General features: G+C 41.5%; 1 protein-coding gene and 1 long non-coding RNA gene across 3 annotated transcripts in view; one reads left to right on the top strand and one right to left on the bottom strand.

Annotated features, from left to right (window-relative positions):
• The window catches only part of hcn5 (hyperpolarization activated cyclic nucleotide-gated potassium channel 5), a 42,336-nt gene that overhangs the window by 5,024 nt on the left and 15,970 nt on the right, over nucleotides 1-21,342 (top strand). Inside the window, exons 2-9 of one of the 2 annotated variants that reach the window (XM_061970870.2) lie at nucleotides 2,450-2,636; nucleotides 4,404-4,508; nucleotides 4,660-4,797; nucleotides 10,883-11,044; nucleotides 16,405-16,498; nucleotides 16,583-16,710; nucleotides 20,635-20,781; nucleotides 20,848-21,085. In XM_061970870.2, coding sequence (XP_061826854.1) covers nucleotides 2,450-2,636; nucleotides 4,404-4,508; nucleotides 4,660-4,797; nucleotides 10,883-11,044; nucleotides 16,405-16,498; nucleotides 16,583-16,710; nucleotides 20,635-20,781; nucleotides 20,848-21,085 — 1,199 coding nt within the window. The remainder of the gene's footprint in view (nucleotides 1-2,449; nucleotides 2,637-4,403; nucleotides 4,509-4,659; nucleotides 4,798-10,882; nucleotides 11,045-16,404; nucleotides 16,499-16,582; nucleotides 16,711-20,634; nucleotides 20,782-20,847; nucleotides 21,086-21,342) is intronic. The other variant, XM_061970871.2, reaches the window with a different exon arrangement.
• LOC133613372 (uncharacterized) overlaps nucleotides 4,303-21,342 on the bottom strand; it is a 37,048-nt gene continuing 20,008 nt past the window's right edge. Inside the window, exons 2-4 of the long non-coding RNA XR_012050783.1 lie at nucleotides 14,295-14,442; nucleotides 10,898-11,038; nucleotides 4,303-4,778 (exon numbers count right to left, since the gene is read on the bottom strand). This is a non-coding gene — a long non-coding RNA (uncharacterized lncRNA). The remainder of the gene's footprint in view (nucleotides 4,779-10,897; nucleotides 11,039-14,294; nucleotides 14,443-21,342) is intronic.

Here is a 21,342-nt window from a genome sequence, read left to right on the forward strand (position 1 = left end):
GCGAAGCCGAAATTTTCCCAAATGGGAAATCTTTACAAGGCAGGAGGGTCTTCCAGCTCTGGTTTTTTGCATGTTGTAGTAGCCCGGTCGTTGCTAGCATGCCGTGTGTTGTGCCTCGGTGTGCATTGTTTACACAACGTGCGGTGCGCTACTTAATATGTCCGTGTGGAAACTTGTTCGGTGCACCTCCGTTCCGAACCGAACCCCCCGTACCGAAACGGTTCAATACAAATACACGTACCATTACACCCTTAATAATATGCTAACATTTGCATGCTAAAAGGGGAAGAGCTCGCATACTTCTGAGATTGCGCCAAGTAACGAAATCCATGATAGTTAGCTCTTGATGCTCTAATAGCGATTCTCAAATCAAACTGCGGATACTTTTGATACCGTAGTTATTTGAGAGAATGTGTATATTACCAGGAACACAGTGTGAAAAAGTAAGGACACTTGTGTTGTTTACATGTTCTTGAAACTTTATTTCGATGAATTATTTATTGTAATTCTTTTAAATTTATTTTGATGATATTATTTTATTTTTTAATAAGTATAGAATAAAATAGGCGTGTATTGTTAGTAACAAGGACATTGTGGACGACAGCTGGCGGACGCTGCCATGTGAGGCGCTAACCACGACCCATCAGGAGCGGCTAGAGGTTCGGTGTCTTGCTCGTAAATAATAAATAGCTCCAATAAATAATGAAACACATCGCTCTGTATTCTGTTCTTGATGCTGAGAAGTATTTATGAAATACTTTTCACATTTTAGTGGAAACTAACGATATTTGCACAAAATATCGGAATTAATCGGAATTTTATCGGATCAGAGAGAAAATCTGTGGTATTGCACATCACTAATATTGGTATGAGTACTTTAAATGTACTGCATGTATTTCATCAAGTAAAGTATATTTAGCTGAAATAATGAACTAATAATGTTGGATTCCAGGAACAAAGCGTTGGAGGCCGACACTCGATCTCCTGGCAGTCAGGTGATCAGGTGACGTGAAAGCGGAGTCACGTTGGAGTTATTGTAGCCCGAGTCAGCCTTCACCCCCACAGGTCGGTGTAAAAACACCCTGAAGCTGGTGTGAAAGCACCCGAAACTATGGTGTAAAATCATCCTGAACGCTGGTGTAAAAGCATCCTGAACGCTGGTGTAAAAGCACCCTGATTGCTGGTGTAAAAGCACCCTGAACGCTGGTGTAAACGCACCCTGAACGCTGGTGTAAACGCACCCTGAACACTGGTGTAAAAGCATCATGAACGCTGGTGTAAAAGCACCCTGAACGATGGATGGTGTGAAAGCGTCCTGAAACCTGGTGTAAAAGCACCCTGAACGCTGGTGTAAAAGCACCTTCAACGCTGGTGTAAAAGCACCTTGAACGCTGGTGTAAAAGCACCTTGAACGCTGGTGTAAAAGCATCCTGAACGCTCGTTTAAAAGCATCCTGAACGCTGGGGTAAAAGCATCCTGAACGCTGGTGTAAAAGCATCCTGAACGCTGGTGTAAAAGCATCCTGAACGCTGGTGTAAAAGCATCCTGAACGCTGGTGTAAAAGCATCCTGAACGCTGGTGTAAAAGCATCCTGAACGCTGGTGTTAAAGCATCCTGAATGCTGGTTTAAAAGCACCTTGAACGCTGGTGTAAAAGCATCCTGAACGCTGGTTTAAAAGCATCCTGAACGCTGGTGTAAAAGCATCCTGAACGCTGGTCTAAAAGCATCCTGAACGCTGGTGTAAAAGCATGATGAACGCTGGTGCAAAAGTACCCTGAACGCTGGTGTAAAAGCATCCTGAACGCTGGTCTTAAAGCACCCTGAACACTGGCGTTTAAGCATCATGAACGCTGGTGTAAAGGAACCCTGAACGCTGGTGTAAAAGCATGATGAACGCTGGTGTAAAAGCACCCTGAACGCTGGTGTTAAAGCATCCTGAATGCTGGTTTAAAAGCACCTTGAACACTGGTGTAAAAGCACCCTGAACGCTGGTATAAAAGCATCTTGAACGCTGGTGTAAAAACATCATGAACGCTGGTGTAAAAGCATCATGAACGCTGGTTTTAAAGCACCCTGAACGCCGGTGTAAAAGCATCCTGAACGCTGGTGTTAAAGCATCCTGAACGCTGGTGTTAAAGCATCCTGAACGCTGGTGTTAATGCATCTTGAACGCCGGTGTTAAAGCATCCTGAAAGCTGGTGTTAAAGCATCCTGAACGCTGGTGTAAAAGCACCCTGAACGCTGGTGTTAAAGCATCCTGAACGCTGGTGTTAAAGCACCCTGAACGCTGGTGTAAAAGCATCCTGAACGCTGGTGTAAAAGCACCCTGAACGCTGGTGTTAAAGCATCCTGAACGCTGGTGTTAAAGCACCCTGAACGCTGGTGTAAAAGCATCCTGAACGCTGGTGTAAAAGCATCCTGAACGCTGGTGTGATGTTCCTCCCACAGGAGCTACTACATCATGGGCATGATGGCCGTCACCTTCCTCAACCTCATCGGCATCCCTATGGAGATCGCCTTCTTGGATGGCACCAGCGGGCTGGCGTGGGAAGGCTTCAACGTCTTCTCCGACACGCTCTTCCTCGTCGACGTGGCCCTCAACTTCCGCATGGGCATCATCCCGGAGGACGGCGAGGTGAGGGGCTGCCGTAATCCCCCCCTCTCCCCGTGTGTAATCTAGTCCATGTACACCGAGTCTAGATTAGTGCTCCCTCAGCGCGGGAGCGGGGGAAATTGGCCGTAGCGATGAGATTTAGAAGCGAGGGATTGGCCGCGTGAGAGGAACTAAGCCGCCTTTCATCTGTTCACCTTTTGGCACATCTGTGCTCTGCAGCAGGCGGCACACCATGTTTCGCCCTTTAGCACTTTAGCATGGTACGTACCGTCACCCCTCATTCTAGCAGGCCACTACATTACACATGACATGTTACACTTTTTAGTGACAATTGAAAAACAGTACAATGTTATTTTTACAATCAGGGCTGAACACACTGCAAAAACTGAAATCTAAGTAAGATTAAATATCTCAAATAAAGGTGATATTTTCTGTCTTCTGTTTTACTTGTTTTAAGGGTTTTGGTCCTAAATGATCTCAGTAAGATATTACAGCTTGTTGCTGAGATTTGATGACCTATATTGAGTAAAACATGCTTGAAACCAGAATATCAACTGTTGCAAAGCTGTGTCATCAACACTCACAAGTATAGGCCACCTACTCAGTGGCCTAGTGGTTAGGGTGTCCGCCCTGAGATCGGTAGGTTGTGAGTTCAAACCCCGGCCGAGTCATACCAAAGACTATAAAAATGGGACCCATTACCTCCCTGCATGGCACTCAGCATCAAGGGTTGGAATTGGGGGTTAAATCACCAAAATGATTCCCGGGCGCGGCCACCGCTGCTGCCCACTGCTCCCCTCACCTCCCAGGGGGTGATCAAGGGTGATGGGTCAAATGCAGAGAATAATCTCGCCACACCTAGTGTGTGTGTGACAATCATTGGTACTTTAACTTTAACTTTAAAACTACTTTTTTAAAGTAATAATTTCTTACTTCAAGCATGAAAAAAAAAATCATGATGCCGAGCGCATATCATTATGTCAAGATAATGGCACTAGCATTTACTTCATTTAAGAATATTTTTCAACATATTGAGCAAAAAGGGCTCAATTTTAAACTTATAAAAATATATGAATACTAATATTAGCATGCTAGCATTTTCAACAAAAGTTTCAGGTGCACACTTCAGAGTAATATATTTTGGTACTTGTTAGATAGCATTATAACATTAGCATGTTAGCTTTTCAAGCTAACTTAGCAGGTATACCTCTGTGTCATATATTTTGGTATTTCACCTATGCTAAATGTAAGCATGTCATTGTTAGCATAGTACTGTTAGCTTGCTAGTTTTTTTAGCTCATATTTTTGTTACCTGACCCTATCTGGTCAGCGTGCTAACTGTTTGCATTTTAGTTCAATTTTGGCTATTCAGCATTCACAGGAAATGTCTCCCGAAATTGCATATTGTAGTTTTTTAATACAGTTTTCTAATATGGGTGTGTGTTCATTTTGTCATTGTCATTGTTAGCATGTTAGCATTGTGCTGTTAGCATGCTAGCTTTTTTAGTGCTTTTTGCTAAAAAAAAATTTGTTACTTGACGCCATCTGGCCAGTGTGCTAACTGTTAGCATTTCAGTTCGGCTTAAGCTCTTCAGCGTTTACATGAAATTTCTTCCGAAATTTCATTTTTTTTGTGAAAAAAAATCGATATATTGTGTACTGGTTTTGAAGGTGAAAACTACCAAAATGTGGGGAATGTTTGGACACCTCTGCTTTATTGTATGCAAGCTTATGAAAATGTAAAAATAAATGTGCTGAGTCATGCTGCCGCTCTCCTGTGTGTCTCAGGAAGCTATTCTGGACATCAAGCAGATCCGAGTGAGCTACCTGAGGACATGGTTCATTCCCGACGTTATTGCCGCCTTCCCTATCGGCTACATACTGCTGTTTGCGGTAATAAAGGACATTATTAGATTGCAGAAGTGCTATTTTTTTGTTGTGGGCCTAAAAATAAGATGACAAAGTGTAATAAGATGACTGTGTGTGTGTGTGTGTGTGTGTGTGTGTGTGTGTGTGTGTGTGTGTGTGTGTGTGTGTGTGATAGGGCTTACACTACCACAATGACGACAACCCTTCCAAGACCACCAGGATGATGAGGATCCTCATGTTTGTGCGCATCCTCAGCCTGATCCGACTGGCCCGGGTGTCCAGGCTGGTCCGCTTCTTCAATGAAGTTGAGAAAGTAAGCAGATTTTTACACAGCATGATTTTTTTTTGTTTTTTTTATACAAACATTTTCCTTTAGGCTCATTTAGTGACATGTTTTAAACTAAACTGTCAATAAAATTAAAGTGCAAATGAAAATACAGCTTCATCAATAATTGGGGCGGTATAGCTCGGTTGGTGGAGCGGCCGTGCCAGCAACTTAAGGGTCGCAGGTTCGATCCCCGCTTCCGCTATCCTAGTAACTGCCATTGTGTCCTTGGGCAAGACACTTTACCCACCTGCTCCCAGTGCCACCCACACTGGTTTAAATGTAACTTAGATATTGGGTTTCACAATGTAAAGCGCTTTGAGTCACTTGAGAAAAAGCGCTATATAAATGTAATTCACTTCACTTCACTTCACTTCATCACCATCCATCCATCCATCCATCTTCTTCCGCTTATCCGAGGTCGGGTCGCGGGGGCAGCAGCCTAAGCAGGGAAGCCCAGACTTCCCTCTCCCCAGCCACTTCGTCCAGCTCCTCCCGGGGGATCCCGAGGCGTTCCCAGGCCAGCCGGGAGACATAGTCTTCCCAACGTGTCCTGGGTCTTCCTCGTGGCCTCCTACCGGTCGGACATGCCCTAAACACCTCCTTAGGGAGGCGCTCGGGTGGCATCCTGACCAGATGCCCGAACCACCTCATCTGGCTCCTCTCGATGCGGAGGAGCAGCGGCTTTACTTTGAGCTTCCCCCGGATGACAGAGCTTCTCACCCTATCTCTAAGGGAGAGCCCCGCCACCCGGCGGAGGAAACTCATTTCGGCCGCTTGTACCCGTGATCTTGTCCTTTCGGTCATAACCCAAAGCTCATGACCATAGGTGAGGATGGGAACGTAGATCGACCGGTAAATTGAGAGCTTTGCCTTCCGGCTCAGCTCCTTCTTCACCACAACGGATCGATACAGCGTCCGCATTACTGAAGACGCCGCACCGATCCGCCTGTCGATCTCACGATCCACTCTTCCCTCACTCGTGAACAAGACTCCGAGGTACTTGAACTCCTCCACTTGGGGCAAGATCTCCTCCCCAACCCGGAGATGGCACTCCACCCTTTTCCGGGCGAGAACCATGGACTCGGACTTGGAGGTGCTGATTCTCATCCCAGTCGCTTCACACTCAGCTGCGAACCGATCCAGTGAGAGCTGAAGATCCTGGCCAGATGAAGCCATCAGGACCAAATCATCTGCAAAAAGCAGAGACCTAATCCTGCAGCCACCAAACCGGATCCCCTCAACGCCTTGACTGCGCCTAGAAATTCTGTCCATAAAAGTTATGAACAGAATCGGTGACAAAGGGCAGCCTTGGCGGAGTCCAACCCTCACCGGAAACGTGTCCGACTTACTGCCGGCAATGCGAACCAAGCTCTGACACTGATCATACAGGGAGCGGACCGCCACAATCAGACAGTCCGAAACCCCATACTCTCTGAGCACTCCCCACAGGACTTCCCGAGGGACACGGTCGAATGCCTTCTCCAAGTCCACAAAGCACATGTAGACTGGTTGGGCAAACTCCCATGCACCCTCAAGGACCCTGCCGAGAGTATAGAGCTGGTCCACAGTTCCACGACCAGGACGAAAACCACACTGTTCCTCCTGAATCTGAGGTTCGACTATCCGGCGTAGCCTCTTCTCCAGTACACCTGAATAGACCTTACCGGGAAGGCTGAGGAGTGTGATCCCACGATAGTTAGAACACACCCTCCGGTTCCCCTTTTTAAAGAGAGGAACCACCACCCCGGTCTGCCAATCCAGAGGCACTTCCCCCGATGTCCACGCGATGCTGCAGAGTCTTGTCAACCAAGACAGCCCTACAGCATCCAGAGCCTTAAGGAACTCCGGGCGGATCTCATCCACCCCCGGGGCCTTGCCACCGAGGAGCTTTTTAACTACCTCAGCAACCTCAGCCCCAGAAATAGGAGAGCCCACCACAGATTCCTCAGGCACTGCTTCCTCATAGGAAGACGTGTTGGTGGGATTGAGGAGGTCTTCGAAGTATTCCCTCCACCGATCCACAACTTCCGCAGTCGAGGTCAGCAGAACACCATCCGCACCATACACGGTGTTGGTAGTGCACTGCTTCCCCTTCCTGAGGCGGTGGATGGTGGTCCAGAATCGCTTCGAAGCCGTCCGGAAGTCGTTTTCCATGGCTTCCCCGAACTCCTCCCATGTCCGAGTTTTTGCCTCCGCGACCGCTGAAGCCGCACACCGCTTGGCCTGTCGGTACCTGTCCGCTGCCTCAGGAGTCCCATGAGCCAAAAGAACCCGATAGGACTCCTTCTTCAGCTTGACGGCATCCCTCACCGCCGGTGTCCACCAACGGGTTCTAGGATTACCGCCACGACAGGCACCAACTACCTTGCGGCCACAGCTCCAATCAGCCGCCTCGACAATAGAGGTGCGGAACATGGTCCACTCGGACTCAATGTCCAGCACCTCCCTCGTGACATGTTCAAAGTTCTTCCGGAGGTGGGAATTGAAACTCTCTCTGACAGGAGACTCTGCCAGACGTTCCCAGCAAACCCTCACAATGCGTTTGGGCCTGCCAGGTCTGTCCGGCATCCTCCCCCACCATCGCAGCCAACTCACCACCAGGTGGTGATCGGTAGAAAGCTCCGCCCCTCTCTTCACCCGAGTGTCCAAAATATGAGGCCGCAAATCCGATGACACAACTACAAAGTCGATCATAGAACTGCGGCCTAGGGTGTCCTGGTGCCAAGTGCACATATGGACACCCTTATGCTTGAACATGGTGTTCGTTATGGACAATCCGTGACGGGCACAAAAGTCCAATAACAAAACACCACTTGGGTTCAGATCCGGGCGGCCATTCTTCCCAATCACACCTCTCCAGGTTTCACTGTCGTTGCCAATATGAGCGTTGAAGTCCCCCAGTAGAACGAGGGAATCACCCGGGGGAGCACTCTCAAGTACTCCCTCGAGTGAATCCAAAAAGGGTGGGTACTCTGAGCTGCTGTTTGGCGCGTAAGCGCAAACAACAGTCAGGACCCGTCCCCCCACCCGAAGGCGGAGGGAAGCTACCCTCTCGTCCACCGGGTTGAACTCCAACATGCAGGCTCTGAGCCGGGGGGCAACAAGAATTGCCACCCCAGCCCGTCGCCTCTCACTGCTGGCAACGCCAGAGTGGAAGAGAGTCCAGCCCCTCTCGAGAGAACTGGTTCCAGAGCCCTTGCTGTGCGTCGAGGTGAGTCCGACTATATCCAACCGGAACTTCTCTACCTCGCGCACTAGCTCAGGCTCCTTCCCCCCCAGCGAGGTGACGTTCCACGTCCCAAGAGCTAGCTTCTGTAGCCGAGGATCGGACCGCCAAGTGCCCTGCCTTCGGCTACCGCCCAGCTCACATTGCACCCGACCTCTATGGCCCCTGCTATGGGTGGTGAGCCCATTGGAGGGGGGACCCACGTTGCCTCTTCGGGCTGTGCCCGGCCGGGCCCCATGGGGACAGGCCCGGCCACCAGGCGCTCGCCATCGTGCCCCAACTCCGGGCCTGGCTCCGGAGGGGGGCCCCGGTGACCCGCGTCCGGGCGAGGGAAATCTGAGTCTCGGTTCTTGCATTTCCATAGAAGTCTTCGAGCTTCACTTCATCACTTTAGTCATAATTTTTGCGCTTAAGAAACTTCTCTATACGTTTACCAAACAATCTGTCACTCCTAATCGCTAAATCCCATGAAATCTTATACGTCTAGTCTCTTACGTGAATGAGATAAATAATATTATTTGATATTTTATGGTAATGTGTTAATAATTTCACACATAAGTCGCTCCTGAGTATAAGTCGCACCCCCGGCCTAACTATGAAAAAAACTGCGACTTATAGTCGGAAAAATACGGTACAACTGAGGACTGCTGATCTGAGAAAGAGATATTTTTTTGGCGGCCCTCTAAGGGCTAAGAAACACTAGTGTTGAAAAGATATGGGATGATAGCCATAGAACGAGAAGTGGACCTTATTACCAGGTTGCAGAAGAATAGCATCTAAAGAGGTTCTCTAATCAGGTAACATGGTGAAAATGTCAAAATCATTAAAACAATAAAAGTGTGTATAATTCCTGTTGATATCATATATCGGTATCAGCCAATACTCAAAGCGCCAATATCGTATCGGAAGTGAATAATAAATATTGAGACACCACTAATATCAGTTGATATTTATCTGACATATCAAGATAAACTGCTTCAAAATCCCGACAAATCTCAGGTCATAGGGTCTGCTGTAAAATATAGCTTTCACTTAAATTTTAAGAAGTACAAAATTTTGCTGAAATGCTAGCGTAAACATGAGTCTGGTGACATTAGCATGGTAACAGTGAAAAAGCTAGGATACTTAAAATAGGGTGCCAAGTAGCGGAATCAATGATTATTAGGTTAAAACGTACAAAATTAGCTTAAACAAAGCTAACAAGGTTAAGTAACGAAATTTATGATTATTAGGTTAAATGTACAACATTTTTAAAAATGATAGCATAAAACATTAGCATGCTAATTTTAGCATTGTAACAGGGGAACAGCTATCATACTTAGAAAGATAGCGATAAGTAACAAAATCAATGATTATTAGGTTGAAATGTCCACAATTAGCTAAAAATTCAACATAATAAATATACTAAAATGTACATGCTAAAAGAGGAAGAGCTAGCATACCTTTGAGATGGCACCAAGTAACGGAATCCATATTTAGGTTAAATAGTACGAAATTAGCTTAAACGTATCATAAAAGGATAAGTAACAAAATCTATGAACATTAGGGTTAAAAGTACGAAATTATTTAAAATGCTAGGATAACATTTTTTATAGGATGCTAACATTAGCATAGTAACAAGAGAACAGGTGTCATCCTTATAAGATAGTGCCAACTAACAAAATAAATTATGTTAAACCTACAAAAATAGCAGAAATTCCTGCATAAGACGTTAATATGCTAACATTTCTATCAATTAAATATTATTTATATAGCCCTTTATCACAAATATCTCAAAGAGCTGAAGTGCAAAAAATAAAAAAACTAGCATACTTCTGAGATGGTACCAAGTGACAAAATCAATGTGTAGAATAAAACGTACGAAATTAGCTGAAATTCTTACACAAAATGTGAATATGCTAACATTTACATGCAAAAAGGGAAAGAACTGGCATACTTTTGAAATGGTGCATAAAACATTAGCATGCTAATTTTAGCATTGTAAAAGAAATATGGCGACAAATAACAAAATCAATGATTATTAGGTTAAAACATACAAAATTAGCTAGAAATTCAAGCATAAAACATGACAAAAAAAATATGCTAATATTTGCATGCTAACATACTTTTGAGATGGCACCAAGTAACAAAATCAATGATTATTAGGTTAAAACGTACAAAATTAACTACAAATTCAAGCAGAAAACGTGATAAATATGCTAATATTTGCATGCTAAAAGGGGAAGAGCTAGCATACTTTTGAGATGGCACCAAGTAACGGAATCCATGATTATTAGGTTAAAAATTACGGAATTAGTTTAAATGTAGCATAAAAGGTTAGCATGCTAACGAAGAACAGCTAGCATACTTCTAAGATGGCACCAAGTAACAAAAGCAACGATTATTAGGATAAAACGTACAAAGTTAGGTACGATTTTAGCAGAAACATATATGCTAAAAGGGGTAGAGCTAGCATACTTTTGAGATGGCACCAAGTAATGGATTCCATGATTATTAGGTTAAAAATGACTAAATTAGTTTAAATGTAGCATAAAAGGTTAGCATGCTAACAGAAGAACAGCTAGCATACTTGTAAGATGGCACCAAGTAACAAAATCAATGATTATCAGGTTAAAACGTACAAAATTAGCTCAAATTTGAGCACAAAACATATATGCTAAAAGGGGATAGCTAGCATGCTTCTGAGCGGTCGTCAAGAAACGAAATCTATGATTACTAAGTAAACGAGTACAAAATTAGCATAAGAGGTTAGCATGCTAACACGGTGACAGCTACCATCATGTTTTGCTTTGTTGTTGTGTGAAATACATGAGAATGAAGTCTTATAGTTGTTGTTTCTCGCAGGTGTCCAACGCTAACCTGGAGGTGGTGCGTCTGTTCTTCCGCGTGCTCTCGCTCTTCATGATGATCTTCCTGCTGTGCCACTGGAACGGTTGCATCCAGTACTTTGTGCCCATGCTGGAGGAGTTCCCCACAGACTGCTGGGTCCGCAAGGAAAACCTGATGGTACGACAGGTGACATTGACTCATGCTTGCCAACCCTCCCGATTTTACCGGCAGACTCCCGGATTTCAGTGCCCCTCCCGAAAATCTCCCACTGTAACCATTCTCCCGAATTTCACCCGATTTCCACCCGGACAACAATATTGGGGGCGTGCCTTTAGCGTCCTCTCTCACCTGGAAAGGAGACTATTATATACTGTAAGTCTCCGTTACCCATAGGTTTATCTATAACCCATAAAAGTAGGCAGGCACGGAGCTATTTCTCAGCGTGTGTTTATTCCAGCCGGCATTAATACACTGACACACAACATCCGGATTCCCATCATGCATTGCTTCAAAACTACGAAAAACATAACAGAGACGAAGCAGAAGAACGAAGAAGAGACATGGCGACGACAACTACTAGTAACATCACTATGAGCACGTTGACCTTCTAGAAATATAAAAGGCAGCTCGGCTCGCTCGCAGTCCTGGCTTGAGGTGAAGGCTAATTCGCTTTTAGCGTAACGTTAGCTCATTTTGCGGTGTGTGTGTGTGTGTGTGTGTGTGTGTGTGTGTGTGTGTGTGTGTGTGTGTGCGCGTGTGTTTGTTACAGACAGCTAAGCCCTGTCTGTCTGTTATGTCCTAACTTTTTCCACTGGGCCGCACGCTGGAAAATGAAAGCATTCGGAGGCCATTTTAAAATGTTTCATTTTCAAACACATCAGGGCTCCCCTCAATTTTGATGAACATTAAGGGTCCCGGGGACCCAAAAGGGTCTCAGTCATGAAAGTGTCATACATTGTAATATATATATTTTTGTACTTTTAACAGATCAACTTGAGTTATGTTTTTATTTATTTATGTTTCATGCCCTTTTTTCCCCAAATACAACCCTTATGGCAGAAACACAAACTATGCAATATTCTCCCCAAAAACATTTTCAAATTGGAATATTTGAAGTGAAGTAATTGGAGCCTTAATTAGCTCAATAATTCATAACAACTTTTTTTCTTCTTTTTTTTTTTTTAAACATGGACAAAAATTTCACACTAAAGGCCTCAGGTATTCAAAAGGGTCCCACTCATAAATGTGTTAAAACAAGTCATACATTTTTTTTTTTTTTTACTTTCCAGGCATACATCCCTAGATCAACTTCAGATCTGTTCATTGATTATACATTTTTATTTCCTTTTAATGTTTTTGTTTGTTTATTGTATGCCCTTTTTGTCAAATTTGCAATTTTCCCCAAAAAAATATTTCAAAGTGGAATATTTGATGTGAAGTAATTGGAACCTCAAATGGGTCAATAATTCATAACATTGATTTTATTTCATTATTATTTTTTGAGCAGTGACAGTTTAACAAAATTCTACTAAAATTATTGGGTATCCAAAAGGGTCCCACTTATAAAAGTGTTAAAAATAAGTCCCATCATTATATATTATTTTTACTTTTAACACTTAAATCTCAGGATCAACTTCAGCTCTATCCTTCGATTAAAGGTTTTAATTATTTTATGTTTTCTGCCCTTTTTGTCAAATAAAACTTTTTATGGCAAACACAAAAATATGCAATATTTCCCCCTCAAAATGTCTAAGTGGAATATTTGATGTGAAGTAATTGGAGCCTTAAGTTGGTCAATAAATCATAAAAACTAACATAACATAACAAAAAATAATTCATAAAAACATAAAAAATATTTTTCTTTTTTAAAGAACAATTTACAAAAAAAATCACACTAAAGATCTTAGGGATCCAAAAGGGTCCCGCTCATAAAAGTGATAAATAAGTCATACTTTTTTTTTTAACTTTTAACTCTTAAATCTCTAGATCAACTTCTGATCTATCCGTCGATTATAGGTTTTTATTCAGTTAATGCTTTTTGTTTGTTTATGTTATGCACTTTTTGTAAAATAAAACTTAGTTTTTTATGGCAGACACAAAATATATAACATTGATTTTAATAGTTTTTCTTTTTTAAAGGACTATTTACAAAAAAATTACACTAAAGGTCTCAGGGATCCAAAAGGGTCCCGCTCATAAAAGGGTTAGAATGAGTCATACATTTTGTCACTTTTAACTCTTAAATCACCAAATCAACTTTCGATATATTCGTCGATTATAAGTTTTCATTCATTTAATGTGTTTTGTTGTTGTTGTTTGATGCTCTTTTTTGTCATAGAACATTTAGTTTTTTTATTGCAAACACACAAAAATGCTATATTTTCCCCATAAAAAATTTCAAAGCAATCAGAGCCTTCAATAGTTCAATTAATCCATAAGTTTTATTTTGATGCATTATTATTTTCAATACATCTATTTTTTTTACTTTTAACTTCAGATCTATCCGTTGATTATAAGTTTTTATTTTAAAAAAACAAAACAAAACAAAATTGCGTTTTTTGGCGCCAATTTTGCAACATTTTCTCGTTACGTTTCACCAGTTTGCTCTTTTACTACTTTTATTAATTTAGTTTTTGGCCCCCAGGCCGCACTTTGGAAACTTTAAAGTGCTCTTTGTAGCCTTAAAAAGCACAAAATGTCAACAAAAACTGGAAAAACAAACACTGTATTGATGTTTTACTCGTTTTATAGTACACTTGAAACTACACACAAAATAGTCACAAGTTGCAGACGCTCTCCGTGTATGTTTGACACTTTCTTAAACATTCATTTATGTTCCAACACAATTCCCCTCGCACGTTAACATTTGTGATCTGCTGAGAGCGATCTATGGCGCTCATTTTTGTTGGTAAATGACAGATGATGAGAGATTAAAATAATAATAAATAATAATGAATTACATTTGTAACGCACTTTACATTTGTTAAAATCTCAAAGTGCTACAAAGTATAAAAAAAATACAAATAAAAAAATAAAAAATATAAAGTTAGAATATATAATAAAAAATGAAAATAGAAATGAAATCATGACACACACTAGATAAACATTAGATAAAACGATAAAAAAAAGAAGTGTGATTATCCTCACACCGCAATGCTCCCTCTTTGCTCGGTCAGCATTGCAAATGAAATTATGTTCGTAATTGTCTCACCCTATATACATAAATGTTGAATACACATATAAATACGTCAAATAAGAAGTAAATGTTTATATACTGTATTTTCCGGACTACAGAGCGCACCCGTATAAAAACCGCATGTTTTTTGCCCACATATTAGCCGCACCGGACTATAAGCCACAGATATATAGTGTATGTTATGAAATTAGTTATTTACACAGAATATTTAGTAAATGTTTTGTTACATACCTTAATTGTTTCCAAACAGTGTCAGTAACACAGCTGATCAAACAAAACAGAAGTCATCGTCATGGACCCACTAGCTGCGGAAGGTAGCTCTCCAATCAGCTAAACAGACTCAATAAGTCCACGGCGACGTTTTGGTGAATTTATGAAACTGAAACAATAGAAAAAGAATGCCATCGTAAGTTAATTGTACTAACACAGACGCTCGTAAATGCTAAAGATGCCAGCTTCATTACATTACGATAGCACGTACAAATATGCATGAAAACACTCCAACAGACATCACACATGGGACGGTTTAGTAAGAAATAATTGTTTTAGTTATATTGTAAAACTTCCAAATGTTGCTTGGAGTGATGAATGAAGAATCCATAAGAGTAGAAACGCTATGGCCGATTAGAAGACTGAACAGCACTTGTACTTTCGGTGTAAAGATTTAAAGAGCAGGAAACACTTGTAGGCATTCATTCTGCAGCACCTGTAGTGGCCGAACTCGTCCAAAAGATGGCAAACGACAACACACCTTGTCAGTGTCTTTGCTTGTGTTTAATGGAAACTATTTGCTTTATAGCCATCAGCGAGGAAAAATCCATGAATTAGCCGCACCATTTTATAAGCCGCAGAGCTCAGAGTGTAGGAAAATAGTAGCGCCTTATAGTCCGGAAGGCTTATCGCTGTGGACAGGAACAGGAAGTACACTGCAAAAAGTCAGTGTTCAAAAACAAGAAAAAAAAAATACAAAAATGAGGGGTATTTTATTTGAACTAAGCAAAATTATCTGCCAATAGAACAAGAAATGTTGGTTTGTCAAGACTTTCCAAAACAAGTAAAATTAGCTAACTTCAATGAACCCACAAATACCTTAAAATAAGAATATTCTCACTAATAACAAGTGCACTTTTTGCTCAATATGTTGAAAAATATTCTTAAATTAAGTAAATGCTAGTGCCATTATCTTGACATCATGATATGCACTAGGCATTACATTTACTTATATTAAAAACTAATTTATTGTTCTTAATGGAAAGGCAACAAGGCAACCGCTTGTTACTCTCGGGGTCTCCTAGCCGCTCAGGCAAATCATATGGTCTAAAAATGCATTTTTCCATCGATAACATGACATCATCGCGCCAAATGCTTGCTCTTTCAGTCAATTAGTGCGCATATATACAGCCTGGCCCCCGGTCAAAACATTTTTAATTGTAATTTTGAAGAATTTTTTGAATGTGCATGAACTATTTCTGTTCAAAATTGTTAGAAATGTCACATGTTAAATGTTTAAATATTAACTGTCAGTTTACTGTACTGTGCCAACTGTACTACTATATGAGTAAGTATTTTGTATTGTTTCATTGAAAATAAAACAGCAAAGTCCATTTTGCCGTCATCTGTTTTAATTATGAGACAATTGTGTCAAAGTCCATTGGCCCTAGTGTGTGAATGTGAGTGTGAATGTTGTCTGTCTATCTGTGTTGGCCCTGCGATGAGGTGGCGACTTGTCCAGGGTGTACCCCGCCTTCCGCCCGATTGTAGCTGAGATAGGCTCCAGCGCCCCCCGCGACCCCAAAGGGAATAAGCGGTAGAAAATGGATGGATGGATGGATGTCAAAGTCATGATTTTTTTTTTCATGCTTGAAATAAGAAATTATTACTTTAAATAAGTAGTTTTATACTTGTGAGTGTTGATGACACAGCTTTGCAACAGTTGATATTCTAGTTTCAAGCATGTTTTACTCAATATAGGTCATCAAATCTCAGCAACAAGCTGTAATATCTTACTGAAATAATTTAGGACCAAAACAATTAAAACACCCTAACATAAAACCTGCTTAGTGAGAAGAATTATCTTATCAGACAGAAAATAAGCAAATATCACCCTTATTTGAGATATTTAATATTACTTAGATTTCAGTTTTTGCAGTGTAGGTGTGAGCTACAACAATGGTGTGCTTTGATCGTTAAATAGTTGATTATATCGTTTACAAGTTGCTGTTTCCGCTTCGTCCACACAAAAAAGCAGACATACGTTTTGATTGGACAGCTGACTAGAGACTAATGTGATTGGTGTGTGCCGCACGTCTTGTTGCTAAGTGAGATGAATGTGACTTTCCAGAACGCCACGGTCATCGTCAAGTACTCCTGGGGAGTCTTCCGGGCTCTTTCCCAGATGATCGCGCTGTCCTACGGCTCCATGGACGCCCCCACAAGTGAGAGCACGCTTTCCTCCGCCGCCGCACATACGACTCGCCGTCCAATTAAAAAAAGTAAAACCCCGGTGACTTGTGCCGCAGATTACGTGGAGATGTGGATCGTCATGGTCAGCATGGTGTCCGGCTGCCTGATGTACACCGTGCTGGTGGCCAACGCCACCGCCATGATCGCCAACACCGACCCCGCCTCCAAGGAGTACAAGAGCAAGGTGGGCACGCGGGGACACCGTCAAGTCTGGAGCCCTAATGCAAATGAGCTGCGTTTGTGTGCCGCGTAAAACCTCGCTTCTTAAGAGCCGTACCGGACGATGACCTAACAGCCTGTGGACTTAACTCGCGACCAGTGGGGATCTGAGTGTTTGAATTACACTAGCATGTGAGCTACGATGCTAACGTTGTTTTTGAACAGCAACAGGCCAGGGTACCGTCGTACCGTTCCTCTCAAAGAGGAAAGATTAATCCTTTTGCAATGCAGTCTGCTGAAAATGATGGAAAGTGCCAATCTACATAACCAAGTTGGAATTGCCACAAAACACATTTTAAGATATTCATCACTCTTAAGTGGATTGTGCGCCCCCAAATTTGTCTTGTTTCATGTGTCAGGGTAAGCTGTGACAAATGGGGCCGTGTGAGTCCCCTTCCTCCTGAGTTGCTGATCAATTTGAATTTGTTATGACTTATTGAGTTTAATTGTATTTTTCAATATCAAATGGTTCAAGTCCGTCAAAAAATGCTAATAGTTGAAATTTATTTAAAATATAAAATTAAGAAAAATGTATAAAATTGTTTTAAAAATGTTAAAACGGATTAATTTCATTAAGTTTTATTATAAAATATATATTTTTTCTAGGCAAATTATCCATCCATCTATCTTCCTGTGCTTATCTAAGGTCGGGTTGCGGGGGCAGCAGCCTAAGCAGAAATTAATTCAAATGAATGCACTTTAAATATTTTGTGTTACAAACTAAAAAAATGTTTTTATAAAGTTATTCTTTATTGTAAGTTGATCTATATTTCTTTATTTTGTGTTTGCTTTAATGTTAATAAGAATTCAATGTTATGCAGAGGCGTACTTAAAATTGTATAGACAATTGTTACTATTTATAGTCACGGCGCAGAGTGGGGGGAGGCGCAAAATATTGTTTTCTTCCTAAAAGTAGCCAAAAGTCCTTTTCCCGTGATGAAGAATACAAAGTGATGAAAGTCTTTAGCTGAATGGCGTTGAGTTGGCAGAGCTGGATTATATTAATATAATGGATATATAATGAATAAAATTGGATATTAGGAGTGTGAAAGTTTGACTCCTACCTTGTTTACTTCCGTGATGACCTTCTTAAGAGCTTTGTAATCAATCAGAAATATCAAGCAGCTAAAATGCGCCAAACATGTGGCTAGTGTTTTAAATTGTTCCCATCATACTTTGTAATGGATATAAATGGGTGTAAGTTGGAAATTGTTATGGTGCATGGACGTTTCTTCATAAAGTCCACAAAGTTTAGTGAGGCGGTTGTGTTCTGTGTGCCTATGTCTGTTGACATTTTGTGTTGGCTGGATTTGTTTTTTTGTCCCATGACTAGGGAAGGTTGTTTGCATTGGGTCATACAAGTGAATGCTGCTCATGTTGGTTTTTAGTGCATAATTAAAGGTTGTGCTGTGTGTGACTATGTCTGTTGAAATGTTGTGTTTGTTGATTTTGTATTTTATTATTTTGAACCATAACTAGGGAGGGTTGTTTTCATTGGGTCATAAAGGTAATGCTGCGCTTGTTTGATTTTAGTGCATAATTAAAGGTTGTGTTATGTGTGACTATGTCTGTTAACATTTTGTGTCGGCTGGATTTTTTTTTTGCACCATGACTAGGGAAGGTTGTTTGCATTGGGTCATATAAGTGAATGTTGCACAAGTTGGTTTCAGTGCATGATTGAAGGTTGTGTTGTGTGTGACTATGTCTGTTGACATTTTGTGTTGGTTGAATTTTTATTTTATTATTTTTAACCACGACTATGGAAGGTTGTTTGCATTGGGCCATAAAAAGATATGCTGTGCATGTTTGTTTTCAGTGCATAATTAAAGGCTGTGTTATGTGGGACTATGTCTGTTGACATTTTGTCTTGGCTGGATTTTTTTGTCCCATGAATAGGGAAGGTTGTTTGCATTGGGTCATACAAGTAAATGCTGCTCATGTTGGTTTTTAGTGCATAATTAAAGGTTGTGCTGTGTGTAACTATGTCTGTTGAAATGTTGTGTTTGTTGAATTTTTATTTTATTATTTTGAACCATAACTAGGGAGGGTTGTTTTCATTGGGTCATAAAGGTAATGCTGCGCTTGTTTGATTCCAGTGCATAATTAAAGGTTGTGTTATGTGTGACTATGTTAACATTTTGTGTTGGCTGGATTTTTTTTTTTTTGCACCATGACTAGGCTCCAGCACCCCTCGTGACCCCAAAAGGGACAAGCGGTAGAAAATGGCTGGATGGGTGGACTAGGGAAGGTTGTTTGCATTGGGTCATTTAAGTAAATGCTGCGCATGTTGGTTTCAGTGCATAATTGAAGGTTGTGTTGTGTGTGACTGTTGACATTTTGTGTTGGTTGAATTTTTATTTTATTATTTTTAACCACAACTATGGAAGGTCATTTGCATTGGGCCATAAAAAGAAATGCTGTGCATGTTTGTTTTCAGTGCATAATTAAAGGTTGTGTTATGTGGGACTATGTCTGTTGACATTTTGTGTTGACATTTTGTGTTGGTTGGATTTTTTTTTTGCACCATGATTAGGGAAGGTTGATTGCATTGGGTCATATAAGTAAATGCTGCATGTGTTGGTTTTCAGTGCATAATTAATGGTTATGTTGTATGTGAGTATATCTGTTGACATTTTGTGTTGGTTGAATTTTAATTGTATTTTTTTTAACCATGACTATGGAAGGTTGTTTGCATAGGGCCATAAAGGGAAAAATGCTGTGCACGTTTGTTTCCAGTACATAAATAAAGGTTGTGTTATGAGGGACTATGTCTGTTGACATTTAGTGTTGGTTGGATTTTTTTTTTAAATTTTTTTTAGGGAAGGTTGATTGCATTGGGTCATATAAGTCAATGCTGCATGTGTTTGATTTCGGTGCATAATTAAATGTCAGAGACCTAAACTACTCATGTTGTCCATTAGACCAATTATTAAACTCATGACGTAGTAGTTTGGACACGCCTGAGTTACAACAAGGGATGTCCGATAATATCAATATTATCGGCCGATAAATGCTTTAAAATGTAATATCGGAAATTCTCGTTATCGGTTTCGTAATTATCCGTATCGGTTTCAAAAAGTAAAATTCATGACTTTTTAAAACGCCGCTGTGTACACGGATGTAGGGAGAGGTCAAAGCGCTAATACATCTTAAAGACACTTCCTTTGCATGCCGGCCCAGTCACATAATATCTACGGCTTTCCACACACACAAGTGAATGAAACGCATACTTGGTCAACAGCCATACAAGTCACACTGAGGGTGGCTGTATAAACAACCTTAACACTGTTACAAATATGCGCCACACTGTGAACCCACACCAAACAAGAATGAGAAACACATTTTGAAAGAACATACACACCGTAACACAACATGAACACAACAGAACAAATACCCAGAACCCCTTGCAGTACTAACTCTTCCGGGACGCTACAATATACACACACCCACACACCTCAACCCCGCCCACCTCAACCTCCTCATAGTCTCTCTCAGGGAGAGCATGTCCCAAATTCCAAACTGCTGTTTTGAGGCATGTTTAAAAAAAAAAAGCACTTTGTAACTTCAATAATAAATATGGCAGTGCCATGTTGGCATTTTTTTCCATAACTTGAGTTGATTTATTTCGAAAAACCTTGTTACATTGTTTAATACATCCAGCGGGGCATCACAACATAATAATGTGTTAATTCCACGACTGTACATATCGGTATCGGTTGATATCGGTATCGGTAATTAAGAATTGGACAATATCGTAATATCGGATATCGGTAAAAAAGCCATTTTCGGACATCTCTAGTTACAACCCCAATAAAAAGTGTGTTTTGCCGACTTTAAAGCTATAGATGTTGGTATTAAGAACACAAAACCTGGGGTGTGTCCTCCTCAGATGTCTCGCCTGGAGCACTACATGACGTTCATGAAGCTCCCTCCAGAGCTGCAGCTCCGCATCACTAACTACTACCAGGCGCGCTACGGCGGCAAATGGTTCGACGAGCAGGAAGTCATGCACACCGTGTCGTCGGCGCTCAAAGAGGTAACGAGCTCGCCTCCTCTCCGCGCCCCTGACCTTCCTTTAAAATGTCTGCTGTCACCGCCACAGCAACTCCTGACGGTGATGTGCAGCCGCCTGCTGAGGAACATGCCGCTCTTCCGCAGCCAGGACGAGAACTTCCTCAACAGCGTCATCCACGAGCTGGAGTACGAGCTGTACCAAGAGGGCGACGTCATCGTGCGGGAGGGCGCGCCGGGCGACCGCATGTTCTTCATCGACCACGGCCAAGTGCTGGAGGAGAACGACTCCTTCCGGAGGGAATTGTGCGACGGCGACTTCTTTGGAGGTGCGTTTGATTTACAAAAGTGTTCACCTACAGTGCATCTGGAAAGTAGGGCTTCACTTTTTCCACATTTTGTTATATTACAGCCTTATTCCAAAATGGAATAGATTCATTTTTGTCCTCAAAATTCTACACACAATACCCCATAATGACAATGTCAAAAGGTTTGTTTCAAAGCGTTTGCAAATTTATTAAAAATTAAAAAAAACTCAAAAATCACATGCACATAAGTATTTACAGCCTTAGCTCGATACTTTGTT

This window comes from Nerophis lumbriciformis, linkage group LG13 (genome assembly GCF_033978685.3).
Source record: "Nerophis lumbriciformis linkage group LG13, RoL_Nlum_v2.1, whole genome shotgun sequence".
In the NCBI taxonomy this organism is placed as follows: domain Eukaryota; kingdom Metazoa; phylum Chordata; class Actinopteri; order Syngnathiformes; family Syngnathidae; genus Nerophis; species Nerophis lumbriciformis.